At 52.1% G+C, this 13,007-nt stretch overlaps 5 protein-coding genes across 5 annotated transcripts; 2 read left to right on the top strand and 3 right to left on the bottom strand.

The window, feature by feature from the left end:
- Window positions 1-17: 17 nt before the first annotated feature.
- LOC6595198 (metallothionein-2) lies at window positions 18-429 on the top strand. Its single transcript, XM_002020197.2, has 2 exons — window positions 18-103; window positions 176-429. The coding sequence occupies exons 1-2, from the start codon at window positions 79-81 to the stop codon at window positions 343-345; spliced, it is 195 nt and encodes a 64-aa protein (XP_002020233.1). The 5' UTR covers window positions 18-78; the 3' UTR covers window positions 346-429.
- Window positions 430-1,033: 604 nt separating this feature from the next.
- Window positions 1,034-3,619, bottom strand: LOC6595199 (atlastin). The gene is made up of 4 exons (XM_002020198.2): window positions 3,334-3,619; window positions 2,064-3,277; window positions 1,929-1,995; window positions 1,034-1,872 (listed from the first exon to the last, which is right to left on the bottom strand). The coding sequence occupies exons 1-4, from the start codon at window positions 3,526-3,528 to the stop codon at window positions 1,720-1,722; spliced, it is 1,629 nt and encodes a 542-aa protein (XP_002020234.1). The 5' UTR covers window positions 3,529-3,619; the 3' UTR covers window positions 1,034-1,719.
- Window positions 3,620-4,254: 635 nt separating this feature from the next.
- Window positions 4,255-7,579, top strand: LOC6595200 (putative tyrosine-protein kinase Wsck). The gene is made up of 2 exons (XM_002020199.2): window positions 4,255-6,086; window positions 6,149-7,579. The coding sequence occupies exons 1-2, from the start codon at window positions 4,968-4,970 to the stop codon at window positions 7,439-7,441; spliced, it is 2,412 nt and encodes an 803-aa protein (XP_002020235.2). The 5' UTR covers window positions 4,255-4,967; the 3' UTR covers window positions 7,442-7,579.
- A 1,388-nt stretch (window positions 7,580-8,967) lies between these two features.
- LOC6595202 (dnaJ homolog dnj-10) lies at window positions 8,968-10,144 on the bottom strand. The gene is made up of 2 exons (XM_002020201.2): window positions 9,625-10,144; window positions 8,968-9,563 (listed from the first exon to the last, which is right to left on the bottom strand). The coding sequence occupies exons 1-2, from the start codon at window positions 10,142-10,144 to the stop codon at window positions 9,226-9,228; spliced, it is 858 nt and encodes a 285-aa protein (XP_002020237.1). The 3' UTR covers window positions 8,968-9,225.
- Window positions 10,145-10,298: 154 nt separating this feature from the next.
- Window positions 10,299-12,174, bottom strand: LOC6595204 (alkaline phosphatase). Its single transcript, XM_002020203.2, has 2 exons — window positions 12,055-12,174; window positions 10,299-11,985 (listed from the first exon to the last, which is right to left on the bottom strand). Exons 1-2 carry the CDS (start codon window positions 12,113-12,115, stop codon window positions 10,412-10,414), a joined length of 1,635 nt encoding a protein of 544 aa, XP_002020239.2. The 5' UTR covers window positions 12,116-12,174; the 3' UTR covers window positions 10,299-10,411.
- Between the last annotated feature and the right edge of the window lie 833 nt (window positions 12,175-13,007).

Here is a 13,007-nt window from a genome sequence, read left to right as displayed (position 1 = left end):
TTCTATTTGAAAGAGGAAAAATAATATTTTCGCGTAAGAAAACGTTTGTACTGTCGGTTGCTTCAACGAAATCGAAAAATGCCTTGCGTTGGTTGTGAAAAGAGTAAGTTCGGTCGCATTGTTGTGCTTTCTGGAACCTGGATATCTAATGCCATCTGTCCATGCCTTTTCGCAGACTGCACATGCACTCTCGAGAAGTGCTGTGCCAGCTGCAAGTGCCAGAAGCCCGGAACATGCGGCTGCAATCCAGCCAATGCCCCCGTTGCAGGTGGATGCTGCAAGAAGAAGGATGACTCAGCGGCCCATGCCCAGGGCAAGTGCTGTGGCAACGGGGACAAGAAGTAGGAGGCAGTCGTTTCGACCTTTACCCTCATAATACGCACAACATACTAATATAATATGTAATTAAACTAAAGCCCTATACCAGCATTGCGACTGTGTTTTAATATAGGAAGAGTGGGAAATACGCAGTGTCTTTAGTGCTTGGCAATATGGTGATTCCTGAATGGACAGACACCAAAAACATGGTCGTCAACCCTCTTCTCTTTAAACAGGAAACATCTACAGAGAAACTGCATTTGGTTTTCGTTTATTTAGTCGATGGCCATAACTGCTAGTGAGCTATCAGTTATCATATAGTACATACACATTTAATGTTTAATCGAAACAAAACCAGGAGTTAATTACTTTTAATTTTACTGCACAACATAAACTAGAGACCTAAACCAGCATTGCATCGCCTTTGTGACCAATTCTCAATGGGTGGCAATGGACTAATTAATTATTTGTTTTCTTCTTTATTAAAGAGGAGATACTAAGATTAATAACAAAACGGGTGGCAAAATGAGGCGCTAAGCAGCAAACCAGCCAACAACAAAGTGCACTTTTTGATACATACAATAATAGATTGCTTATGGAATTCTTTAACGAACGAATGACAAGGATGGGGGAGTGGGAGGTGAGTCGGGAGGTTCGTAGGGGCGGAGCGGTGCTGAGGCAAGACCAAGATTAGAAAAAATTCAACAAAATTAAATTCGTTAGCGATTTTTTTTATATTACAGCGTTAGATTTCGTATATCCGTTCGTTTATAGACGCATATCGTGTATGGTACGAGTATATATAAAAAACAATTTAAAATTTCACTTTCTCTCAACAGATACGAGCCACTTACTAATGATGCACTTATGTACGCTTAACTATAAGTAATGTATAGACCAACTACACTTCAAGTAATGCAATATAAAAACAGGTTCCTTTCAGGGGCAATTAATAACTAGACGTGTGTTTCTTTCATCCTACTTTATAAAGTATCGGTTTATACAACTCAGGGAGAGGACTCGGATTCGGTCTCGGATTCGGATTCGGATTCCTTCCTTTCATACAAAGACGTTGGAATCCGGCAAGGGACTTTCGCACCAATGGACAGACACTTAGTTGCGCTTCGGCTTTCGTTTCTTGCGACTGTTGTTGTTGCTGCTAGAGGCGACCGTTGGCGGGGCGGCCATGGCCGTTGGGGGAGACGGGGTGTTCGTGCTCGTGGAGCTGCTGCTGCTGCCAAATCTGCGCCAAATGCTCTCTATGAACTCAGCTCCACTTTTGTTGCTATTTTTTCTTGATTTGTATGCCACATTGTTGTTATTATTATTATTATTGTTGTTGTTGCTGTTACTGCTGGTCGCCTGATGCTGCGCTTTGTGCTGCGATGCTTGGGCGTATTCTCATGAGCGCTTCACCTTGCCATTTGAGGCATTCACCGATGACTGGGTGCGATAGCCGGCAGCACCGCCTCCTCCCGTAGCCAGCTCGGTGGCATGGGTGGCCACATGATGGATGCCCGACTCCATGCATCCATGATAGATGGGTCGCATGAACTGCAAGTGAAATGGATTTCAGTCCCATTTAAGTCGAGAATGAATTTATTACTCACCTTCTCCCACATGAGCGTGGCAAACTCATCCAATTTGCCACCGAAATCGCTCAACTCGCCGCTGTACCTGTAATGGATCGAGGAGACTCTCAGTTGGATGGGAAATCTCTTTTCGGGTTTTACGAATGCTCTTACCTGATGTACGCCCAGAGTGCAAGCGTCAGCAGGGCTACGCCCATCACCAGATTGCAGAAATTGGCAAATGTGTAGAGGCCGACGAGGCCAAAGATACCACTGAGGATGTACATGATGACGGCACAGGCAAAGTACACGGCCGGTGTCCGGGCCGCCTTGAAAATGTTCTTGCTCTCGTTGTGCGCTTTGTAGTTGACAAACACCTCCTCGAGATCCTCGTCCAGCTGCACGCGGAACTTCTCGGTGAACTCCTCGCCGCCCATTTTGCGCTTGGTGGCAAACTGGAACAGGGCCTTGTCCTTGACCCGTATGTGCTCCGTCTCCAGGTGGGCAGTGCTTAAGTACGGCCGCGTGCCGCCGCATACCTCCTCCATGAGCTGCTGGTACAGCTCCTTGGCGGCGGCCACAGCAGTCAGATGATTGGCCTCGGCCGTGGCCACCAGCATGCTCTTTGGCTCCGGCAGCTCGTTGCCTTTATAGATGTTCATGTACGACTGGAAGTACTGGATGAGATCGCGGGCCCGCACCCGCTGACCGCTGATTTCCTTGTAGACCAGATTGTCCGGTGCCAGCAGCATGGGTACCAGGGTGCGCAGACTGTTCTTGAACTCGGGCGTGATGTCAGTGAGTCGGCCATCGAACTTTGGATTGGTGGCCACATTTAGGCCCGGATGTGGCATCAGGAAGCAGGCCACCTCGGTGAAGCACGAGGAGATGTGGCGCCGCAGCGACTGTAGCTCCGGATGCTGCTTGTCGGACACCTCCAGCCGGCGTTTGAGTATCTTGTCTCCTCCCAGTGCACCGTACTCCGCCTCGTAGGGGAAACTCCAGTCGCGGACCAGGAACTGCAGGCGCTGGAATGGCTTCTTGCCGGTGTCGGCCAGCGCCAGGCGGCCGTACTCGGTGAACAGCTGCAGATGCTGCAGGTCGTCCTCCTGTATGTTCTGTGAGAGATTGTATATCTGCACCGACGACAGCATTGTGCTCAGCGCGAACACCGTGGCGCAGTCTCGCACTGTGCTCTGGCTGTCGAAGGCTCCCTGCGTGTCCAGCAGAATGATGGCGATCTTATCGCCATTGGTATAGTCGTGCAGGAATATGTCGGACCACATCAGGATGCCGGTGGTGTCGCGCTCTGAGCCGCCGCGCCACGAGAAGCCCGACAACGGCTCCGCCTCATCTCCCAGCCAGTCTGTCACATCGTGGCGTACATACTGCAAGAAAAGGGCTAGAGACAGGCATTCACAAGGGAATGGACTACCCGACCTACCTTTGAGTACATGTATCGCAGAAAGAAGTCCAGCAGAAAGCTCTTGCCCTTGCGGAAGGCGCCCGCCACAGACACCACGCACACGAAGCGATCCTTGACCTCCTCCCGCATCAGCACCTCGCTGAGCGCATCCTCGTTGAGCACAAATGTGTGCTCCTCGGATGCATTGATGACCTGCACTGCCGAGCCGCCCATTGCTATATCTTCGTGTCTTTCCGGAGTGTGCGTTCTTGTGTGAAATACTTTCTGATTCTGCTTCAAAAATTTTGGGCTTTGGGGTTTTCAACTATAATAACAGACGGGAAACACAAATAAGCAATGATTTGGAAAAAAAAACTGTAAAACCATAATTGCGCAAGCTTCTGCGGCTCCCCCTCCGGCGGGGTCTGTTTCATTTTTGGCACCGCCACGAGACACGGAGCAGCGGCCTGCAATTATGAGAGGTAGCCAAAAATAAACCCAACTATGTGCCCTGTCCCCGATCTCAGGGAAAGTTCAGTTGCAGTGCAGAAACACTTCTAAACTACTTCTGTATCTATTATTTTGAACTGGTGGCTCGGCGAGAGGTTAAATGCACACTGCATTCTTCACACAACACACACCAAATCACACATTTACATTAATTTTATTTGCTGCGCCGCGCCGTTGATGACGTCGACAACTTTGTTTCGATACGCAGTTGCTTGTGGTTTGGAATGCGATTGGAAATAAAGAACAAAACAGACACGGAGCACGTACCACGCACCACGGACATCAGCATATGTGGGGATCGCGAAATTATGCCAGACACACGCGATTCTCACCTTAAAAAACAATATGTTTTCTTTAATTGAATTGAATTAGCATAGGAGACAACTACAAAGACAACTACAACTGTCAACCAAATCACAAAAACAACACGCAAGTCACGGCGCTTACTCAATGGGCAGTGAAATTGAGAGAGACGATCGGTGAGAGCAAGAGGTGGAAGAGAGAGTGTGGCGCTCTGCCCGCATGGCACTCGTTGGGGCACAATTGGGGCAGCGCAGCTGTCGGTTGCAGCCACGAAAAGCCCCAACGCGACTGTCTGTAAAATTAACACATTGCCACTTAATTAAATTGGACACTGTGGATGGTATATGGCTCTTGGCCAGAGTTTGGCGCGAAGCAGCATTTTCAAAAAATATTCAGCACTGCTGGCAATGCCATGTTTGGCCCAAGATCGGCTCAGGCCAGGCTGTCAAACAGGTGTGCGACAAGCGCAGCTCTACATCAGCCTAAACCGTACGATCAAAAGACAAAAGCCACCGCACCAGTGTTCTCTGTCGCACACACCTGCCAGCCGCCTTTGCAGCGATGTAAACAACGAAATTGAAAAGTAACAGCAACAGTTGTGCCAGCGTCGACGCCGGCAGAGCCGATTAGTCAACTGGAAATGAAACGGTTGCTGAGAAACCACCAACAACAGAACGGCGGGAAGAAGAAGCTAGTTCTGAGCAGCGCTTGAAAAAATGTTGAGCGGCCAAAGGAAAACAAGAATAAGCGTTTAATTTGCCTAAATTGGGTCCGAAAAAGTGTTTAATTAGCTTCAATCAAGTAGGGTGCTCCCCGACTGCTGGAAAACCACCACGAGGGTCACTCGCCATTCAGACAGCATGCAGCTCAGACTCGGACTCGAATTTGGATGCGGCCGCGGACGCGGACACCGCCCTGTTCCGATTGCCCAGCGGCTGGCCGCCTGCCTCGTGGCCATGCTCTGGCTATGGGCCGGAGCATCCTGTGTGCCAGAGCAGACGCCTGTGTACTACTACGTCGGCTGCTACACGGCCCGCACGGATCTGCTGCACGAATCGGTGTACGCCAAGACGCCGCAGACCTGCATCGAGATTTGCGAGCACCAGGGCCATCTTTATGCCGTGCTGGCGGCGGAGAAGTGCTTCTGTGCCAACGCCCTGGAGGCGCAGGATCAGCAGGACGAGCAGCTATGCAACACCCGGTGCCTAGCCAACAAGGCCCAGTACTGCGGCGGCGTCGGTGTCCACTCCTACTACTCCACCACGCTGACGAGACGGCCAGCGCCCCACCATCTGCGAGTGTCCAATCGCACCGAGAACAGCCTAACCGTCGCCTGGGATGCCTATGAGCCGCGCAAGCTGCTCCTGGCCGGAGCCCAGGCTGTGATGCCCACCCAGCAGATAGCCAGCTTCCTGATACGCGCCCAAGTGGTCAAGACCTACTCATCACTGCCCGCCTTCCCCCAGCCAGAGTTCATGGTGCAGAGCACAGAGTCGCAGTTCGAGCTGACGGACCTCCATCCGGCCACGCTCTACAACGTGACGGTGCGGGCCATCTGCATGGAGCAACAGCAGCCGGGACAGACGGAATGTGGACATGACAGCCTGGCGGCCAGCACTGAGGTGGGCTCCCCAAGTCCAGTCCCGCCGCAACCCAAGATTCTGACGCGCGCAGATCGAACCCTGACCGTGGAACTGGCCCCCGTCCGCAACGACAATGGGCCTGTGAGCAAGCTCCTCATCATCGTGGAGTACGTGGACGATGCCCTCAGCCAGCCATTCGATGAGCAGCTGCTGGGCAGCTGGCAGCAGGCACAGCAGGATGGAACGCCCTACTACATTGCGGCCGAGCTGGACTACGACAGGCCGGAGGACAATCGCACCCGCCAGTTTGTGGTGGGCGACGGCAAGCTCTACGGACGGTACCGCAATGCCCCGCTCGAGCAGCCCGCCGCCCATGTGCACGTCAGCCTGGGAGTGGTGAGTATTCCTCCACGGAGCTGCTACCTTCTTCGTTTCTAGCCTTCTTTTGTGATCTTTAGCTGAGCGAATTGGATGGCGTGACCAAAACTCTGTACACGCGAAGCACTCACGGACAGCACACCACTTCGATGGACGACTTCAGCTATGCCACCTTCGAGAAGGGTCAGTCGTCGGTGGTGGCCCTGGCCGTCACCTGCGTGGTCTTCGGCAGCTGTCTGCTGCTCAGCCTGATCGCTTACTTCTATCTGCGCTACAAAACCTGCAGCGGGGGAAGGATAGGAGGACGAAATGGCCACGAGATGACCCTGCAGACGCCGATCATTGAGCGCGAGAACAATGGCTACCTGGTGGAAGAGGAGCTGGCCACCCCCCCTTCGCTGGAGACCTTTAAGCAACAGCTTCAGCAGCTGGTCGACGGATTCGATCGCCTGCCGCGCAATGCCCTCCGCCTGAATGTCAACGATGTGATTGGCGAGGGCCGCTTCGGAGAGATCATCTCGGGAAAGTTTGCTTCGAACGATACCGCCAAGGACTGCGCCCTACATATCCTGTCATTGGATGAACTGAATGGCATTGCCCAGGCCCAGCTACTGAGGGAGTTGCGGCAGCTTTCCCAGCTGGAGCGGCATCAGCATCTGCTCAACTTCTATGGCATATCGGCCAGTCCAGACTGGTTCTATCTGGTCTTCGAGCTGCAGCGCGTGAGTCTCAAGAGACGACTCCTCGAGAGTCGCCAGATGGCGCCGACGTCACCGCGGTTGACCTCCCTCTCCGAGCAGCTGGTTCTACAGTGGATCTATGAGTTGGCCACTGCCATGTCGTACCTCGCCAGCTGCCGGGTCGTGCATCGCCAGCTCTGCTCGCACAGCGTCTACATCAACGCCGAGTCCAAGGTGAAACTCTGCGTCTTCGGCCCGCTTCACTACATCCACAACAGCTGCGAGCAGCTGGACCAGAGCCGCTGGCTGGCCCCGGAGGTCCTGCGCCATCATCAGCACCATTCGATCAAGTCGGATGTGTGGGCCCTGGCCTGTGTCGCCTGGGAATGCTGCGCTCTGGGCGGCACTCCATATGCGAATATGGTGGCCAACAGTCAGCAGCTTTTGGACGCCATACGGGCGGCAGTTCGTCCGGCCCAGCCCGCCTACGTTTACGGGGATCTCTACCAGCTGCTGCTCAACTGCTGGCAGCTGGAGCCCAGCGAGCGCATCAGCTTCGAAGATGTGGCCTTCGGAGTGCGTCAACTAATGACCTCACCGCGTCATGCTCTCTGCTTCGATCGTGCAGCAGCCACAGCGGGTGCAGCACTAGATCCACTGCCCCTACATCTGCCGCAGCTGGAGGCCAAATAGTAAATAGGCTTTAGTAGGCTTTAGCGAACAAAAACGAACGTAATCGATCGTACACCCCATAGGAGTCGTCTGATATTGTTGTATATATATTTATATATATCAAATATAAACGGAAATGTATGCTAAAGCTGATCGGAATCCGCGAATCCGACTACAAAACAATTAACCAAGTGTCTGGGACTTTTCCCAGTCGAAACAAAGTTCAATCGAAAGTGCTAGACGGGGAGCGAGAGCGAATCGAAGCGTGGAGTAAAAGCGCTTAGCAAAAGATCTGAAGATCTTGTAATCAATTTACCTAGAGACAACAGTGAACCCCCGAAGATGTTGCACAAACTGCACGGCACAAGGCAAAAGCAATAACTAAACCGAATCCAAAGCAAAATTGGCAAAGAGAGGGCCGATCGCCGAGCAAGTGAGAGAGCGAGCGGGCGAGAAAACTTTGATCGCGAGCAGCAATTAATAATAGAAAATATACAACTAAGCAAGAATCGGTGCATATGTACATCGGTTTACCTTTGTGTATGTGTATCAAAATTGACGATTAATCAGGTTTAAAGGTCTTGCACCAACGGGGGGGCCCTGCTTCTGCACGAAAATTGCTTTGTTTAATTAAACCAACACAAAGTTTTCTGAAGAGCGACCAGAGCAACCTCAAGTTTTGGCACGATCTCAATATCCTAAGAATTAGTCATAAAGATCGCAAATATTTGCCCACGTTCGTCTATTGTATATCTGATTCTTTGAGACACATTGTCGGCCATAATGTCCAAATGGCAGTCAGTGGCTCGGCCTGCTTATCGCCCGGATCTTTTGTGGCAGCTGATAAGCCATCCCCATCGATAGCCACTAAATTGTCTTGTCGACGTGTTATACGATGGAGCACATGCTCCATGGTACTCTGCCTGGATGACTGAGTGTTTTGGAGTGCCCCATGTGAAATGAAGCGCAGCAGAAATCAGCATTGAGCGGGGAATGACTTTTGGACAGACGCAACGCTCCACCTGGCACGGCACACAAGTCAAGGTGAATGACGTTCCTTACCCAAACGGGGAGCACTACAGTGCCGTACCCCCAATACATACAAATGTACCCATAGACAATAATTATTAATAAATCAAGCTGCGAGCCCTGAAATGATGATGCTAGCCAGCGGTCGGACAACGTAATCCCCCAAGCAAAAGTGTTGGTAAATGACGATGGCGGGTGCAAAATGATCCAACTTTTTGAATGTTTTGCATTGCGTGTAAATTGTTATTGTTTTTATCACATATATACACACACAAATGCACACACACACAACCGAATTATCTCTCTGGAGCGCAAGTCGCACAAAACTGGTTGCTGACACACGGACACGCACACCGCTCCAACTCTGGCCCCAACTGCGCACATTTCATGAATTATATTTTCGCCCAGTCAATGCGTGTACTTTACTCACTTTATTTAGCAAATTTCCATTAAATATCTCAACACCTGGAGCCTGTTTTTTAACACTTTTTTTGGTAGCAGAAAAAATACCTATTTTGTTTGTGTTTTGCTGGTAGTGTGGCCGTAGGTCAGAACAAAATAAATCCGCGATGCCAAGCAAGGCTGCCAGACAGCTGTGATACCAAACCAGGCTGCCAGACAGCTACATTACACCGACCATGGCGCCAACGAAATTTCTGGATCCCAGCTCCCAATAGAGATTACGAATTGCTTATTCCTTCTGAGAGTCACCGCCATGGAGAGTCTTCCTTGCGTTCTACGCTGTTCTCTCTGGCCTCCGCTGCTACCGTCTTACCTCAAAAGATGGGGTCCTCTGTTTTGGCCAATGCCAGAATCAGAAGACGCTGCTCCGCAGACAGTTTATGGGGAACGAAAACCTTCACTGTGTCAATACCTTTGCCCACTCCATTCCTGCGTATACCCTTACTTTTTATAACCACCATCTCGACGTCTGACAGTATGTCCGCATGGGTTCCGCTTGATTGACTGAACACCTTGCCTGTGCCATGGCAGCGGCGGCATGGCTCCTTCTCGACATCGCGATCTGACAACAACTGGGGCGTGCCCCCGCACTTTTCACACTTCCTTAAGTACCACAGGTCGAAGAGTTTATTGCAGCCAAGGGTGGCCTCTTCTACATGTGGGATGGGAGATCATTATGAAGTCAGGGACAAAAGGATACAACAACATCTCACCATCGTTGGCGGATATCTCCGATTGAAGTTGCTTAGTTTTATGCCACTTCTGCCGCAATTTCTTCGGAGGCCTCGACCAGGCCTTTTCAATTGCCACGTTTTTGCGATGGTCATATTCCAGCCTTTTGTTTGCCTCAGTAAGAATATGATACGAGTTGGAGATCTCCTGGAATTGGTTGAGAGCCCTCTTAGAGCGCGCTACATCTGGATAGTAGCGCTTTGCCAGTACCAGGTAGGCGTCGCGGATTTCTTCGATGGTTGCGTACTTGCTGACGCCCAGGACCTTGTAACAGAAGTTCTTTGGCCGCAGTCCGCTGTTCTCCATCTCAACTATTTCTTTGGTTGCTGCTTCAGCCTTGCGCTCGGCCTCCTCCTTGCGATCGGGATAGTAGAAGGGTTTCGGCCTTTTAAACTGATATCTAGCGTAGAGGCGATCCACCCCCACCAGGGGGCGGCTTTTTCTACCTTTTTCTTGTCCTCCAAGGAGTGCACGAGCATTAACAAGAACCAAGCGGAACATTATCCGTAATATTCAGATAGAAAATACAAAATTTAAGAATTTTACGTTACTTTTTCAAAAGATCTCCTGGTACTTGAGTCGTTATGAACCCCGACAAGAAAGTAACCGATATATGTATAACAATCTCCTAGTGTTTAGATTGATCCATTTTCAGTTCAGTTTTCAAATATGTAGTGTATATTTAAGTATCCCTCCCCTTAGATTATTAATTAGCCTAGAGAATGCTCTTATTTTGAGAATAATACCGTATTTCCTTAGAGTCCCGACTTAACGCGGTCTCCGCGCCATGCCCCCATCCAGGCACATATTTCGCTCGGTCAGACAGGAGGCATAGCCCATTGCATGGGGGATGAAGTGCTGCTCAAAGACGCCAGTGAAGAGCTGGGCATAGGGTCCGCTGGCAAAGACGGCCACATCATCGCCGCCATGAGTCTCCGACTCCAGCGGCACCGTGCTGGGGAACATAAAGTCCTTGTTCTTCATGTTGATGGCCCGCAGGTTCTTCCGCTTCACGGCTCCCCCCTCCCGCAGGTAGTTGGAGTTGTAGCCGGGCCCATTGGCATAGCTGAGCGTTGCATACGGCAGATCGTCTGCCGCCAGCTGGCCGTTGTTGATCCCGAAGATGTCGTTCTTGCGGCTGGAGTAGCCCGCCAGCGACATGGTGTGCGAGTGATCCGATGTGACCACGATCAGGGTGTCATCGGTGCTGCTGTGGGTCCGAGCCCAACGCACGGACTTGTCGAACTCTGCCGTTTCGTCGATGGCGCGCAGGGCCAGGGTGTCGTGGTGTCCATGATCGATGCGCCCGCCCTCCACGAACAGAAAGTAGCCCCGTCCGGCACTCTGCCGCTCCAGTATGTCCATGGCCACCTGCACCATCTCCTCCAGCGTGGGATGCTCCTCGGCATCGGCGTCCAGGTGGTAGGGCATGTGGTAGGGCGCAAACAAGCCGAGCACCCGAGAGGTGTGATTGGAGAGGCCGAGCAGTTCGCGTCGCGTCTGGACGTAGTGGGCGCTGTTGGTGTGCTGGCGCTGCCACTCTTCGATGAGATTGCGTCCGTCGAGTCGTCGGCCCGGGGCACCACTCACATCCCTGACGGTCTTGGGCAGGAAGTTCTGGCGCCCTCCGCCCAGGATCACATTTAGTTTCTGGCCGATCGGACTGTTCACCAGCTGGGCGGCAATGTCCGGACAGAGGCTGGGATCCCCGTTGTCCGCTATGACTTCTGCATCGTTCTCCCAGTTGCGATTGGCCGTGTGGGCGTATATGCCCGCGGGGGAGGCGTGCGTCACCGAAGTTGTGGTGATCAGACCCGTGGCCATACCCTGTTGCTGGGCCCACGCGGCAATGGAGGCCACATGGTGCGCCGGCTGAGCCTGGGCCAGGCAGTCCTTCACCTGTACGGCCGCACTCACGCCCACCGTGCCGTAGTTGGCCTTCACTCCGCCGAGGTAGGCGGTGGCCGTGCAGGCGGAGTCCGCCACCTGCATGTTGGCGCAGTAGGTCTTGCTGAGGCCCACATAGGGGAACTGCTCGAAGGAGAACTGCTTCTCCTCGCCGCCCAGGTAGACGCGTCCCGCCGTGAGGGTGGGAATGGACATGCCGTCGCCCAAAAATAGCATCACATTCTTGGCCAGCTGGGTGTTCAGCCGCAGCTTGCTCTCCAGCTGCTGGTCGAGGGTTTGATGCGCCAGTCCCTGCCAGTACTCGGCGTACTGCTCCTCCGCCTTCAGGGGGTCAAACACGATCATGGGCATGGCTCGCTTGAGTCGACTGCCAGCTCCTGATCCCGCCGAGAAGAGCGGGTGCATGCGTCGCTCTGTTTCCCGAGTGTCCAGCACTAGTTGCGGAGGTACAGTTGCGTTAGATCGCCCTCAAGATTCACTTCACAGACTTTGAGCTCACTTACCTCGACCGCTGACCAGCGCACTCAGCAAGAAAAGGATTGGGACGATCTGCAGCCTCATCATTGCTGCTGTCAATACTGTCAATACTGTCAATGCGTTTCGGTTCACGTTTTCCGTGCCACTGATGGCGTCTGGCACGAGACCTGCGATATTTATAGAACCTCTCGGGCATCATCTACTCATTGTGAGATGGTCGATTTCGTAAGAAGTCATCAATGCTGCCAGCCTGACCTGATAAAGGAAAAATTCAGCGGCGATCGTTGCCGCTGTCTTGCCTGGAGTGCGGTTGAGTTTTGAGTACAGTGAACAGTAGAGCCTGCTCGTGGAATTTCCAGAAGAATCTGAGATAAGCGATCAGAATTTACTATTCAAGCCTTTACCTTCTGAATGGACACCTTTTTAACTGAAATCAAAGGGCAGGTACCGTATAGAGCCTGCTCTGATCTGTATGCACTTGAACATTTTGTAACATATTTATGTCTTAGCGGGCTCTTACTGTAATATTTTGTTTTTCGAAAACTGTTGTTTTCAATAGTGGTCGTTATCATCAAGACCCGGCGTCGTCTGCCTGCGGCCCCTCCCATCCCACAAGTGAAACGTGTGTACACCCTATCCGCTTTGCCTGCGCATCCGCTTGCCTGAACACGAGAGTGCTGGTTCACGTGATCACTGCTGCTAGTCTATTTATGATTTCCCGCTTCCAGTTAAGTCATAAATTCTAATTACTACTCGCACCCCCTTCCGAGCGCTGTCCGATTTGAATCGCGCGCGCAGCGGTCGCTCGCTGTGAGTGTCAAACGGCCGAAGCGAGACGAGTCGGGACGCATCTGGCAATGCTGGCAGGTGGGATTATTGCGCAGACGCCAGCATCCAAACAACAATTTGTATCTCCCCGTAGCATCTCTCGGAGCAGCCGTTATCTTTGCGCGCTGCGCCAGCAAACATATGTATATCC

This window comes from Drosophila persimilis, unplaced genomic scaffold (genome assembly GCF_003286085.1).
Source record: "Drosophila persimilis strain 14011-0111.01,24,50 unplaced genomic scaffold, DperRS2 tig00000000-arrow-pilon, whole genome shotgun sequence".
Classification (NCBI taxonomy): domain Eukaryota; kingdom Metazoa; phylum Arthropoda; class Insecta; order Diptera; family Drosophilidae; genus Drosophila; species Drosophila persimilis.
This window is presented reverse-complemented; position numbering and strand designations above follow the sequence as displayed.

Bases quoted from the DNA above. Each gene is read 5' to 3' on its own strand.
- LOC6595198 (XM_002020197.2), top strand. From the start codon at position 79: ATGCCTTGCGTTGGTTGTGAAAAGA. The intron at 104-175 runs GTAAGTTCGGTC...GCCTTTTCGCAG, and splicing joins TTGCGTTGGTTGTGAAAAGA to ACTGCACATGCACTCTCGAG.
- LOC6595199 (XM_002020198.2), bottom strand. From the start codon at position 3,528: ATGGGCGGCTCGGCAGTGCAGGTCATCAATGCATCCGAGGAGCACACA. The intron at 3,278-3,333 runs GTAGGTCGGGTA...CTTTTCTTGCAG, and splicing joins TGCGATACATGTACTCAAAG to TATGTACGCCACGATGTGAC. The intron at 1,873-1,928 runs GTGAGTAATAAA...TTTCACTTGCAG, and splicing joins CCACGCTCATGTGGGAGAAG to TTCATGCGACCCATCTATCA.
- LOC6595200 (XM_002020199.2), top strand. From the start codon at position 4,968: ATGCAGCTCAGACTCGGACTCGAATTTGGATGCGGCCGCGGACGCGGA. The intron at 6,087-6,148 runs GTGAGTATTCCT...TGTGATCTTTAG, and splicing joins TGCACGTCAGCCTGGGAGTG to CTGAGCGAATTGGATGGCGT.
- LOC6595202 (XM_002020201.2), bottom strand. From the start codon at position 10,144: ATGTTCCGCTTGGTTCTTGTTAATGCTCGTGCACTCCTTGGAGGACAA. The intron at 9,564-9,624 runs GTGAGATGTTGT...TCCCACATGTAG, and splicing joins GGAGATATCCGCCAACGATG to AAGAGGCCACCCTTGGCTGC.
- LOC6595204 (XM_002020203.2), bottom strand. From the start codon at position 12,115: ATGATGAGGCTGCAGATCGTCCCAATCCTTTTCTTGCTGAGTGCGCTG. The intron at 11,986-12,054 runs GTAAGTGAGCTC...CTCCGCAACTAG, and splicing joins TGCGCTGGTCAGCGGTCGAG to TGCTGGACACTCGGGAAACA.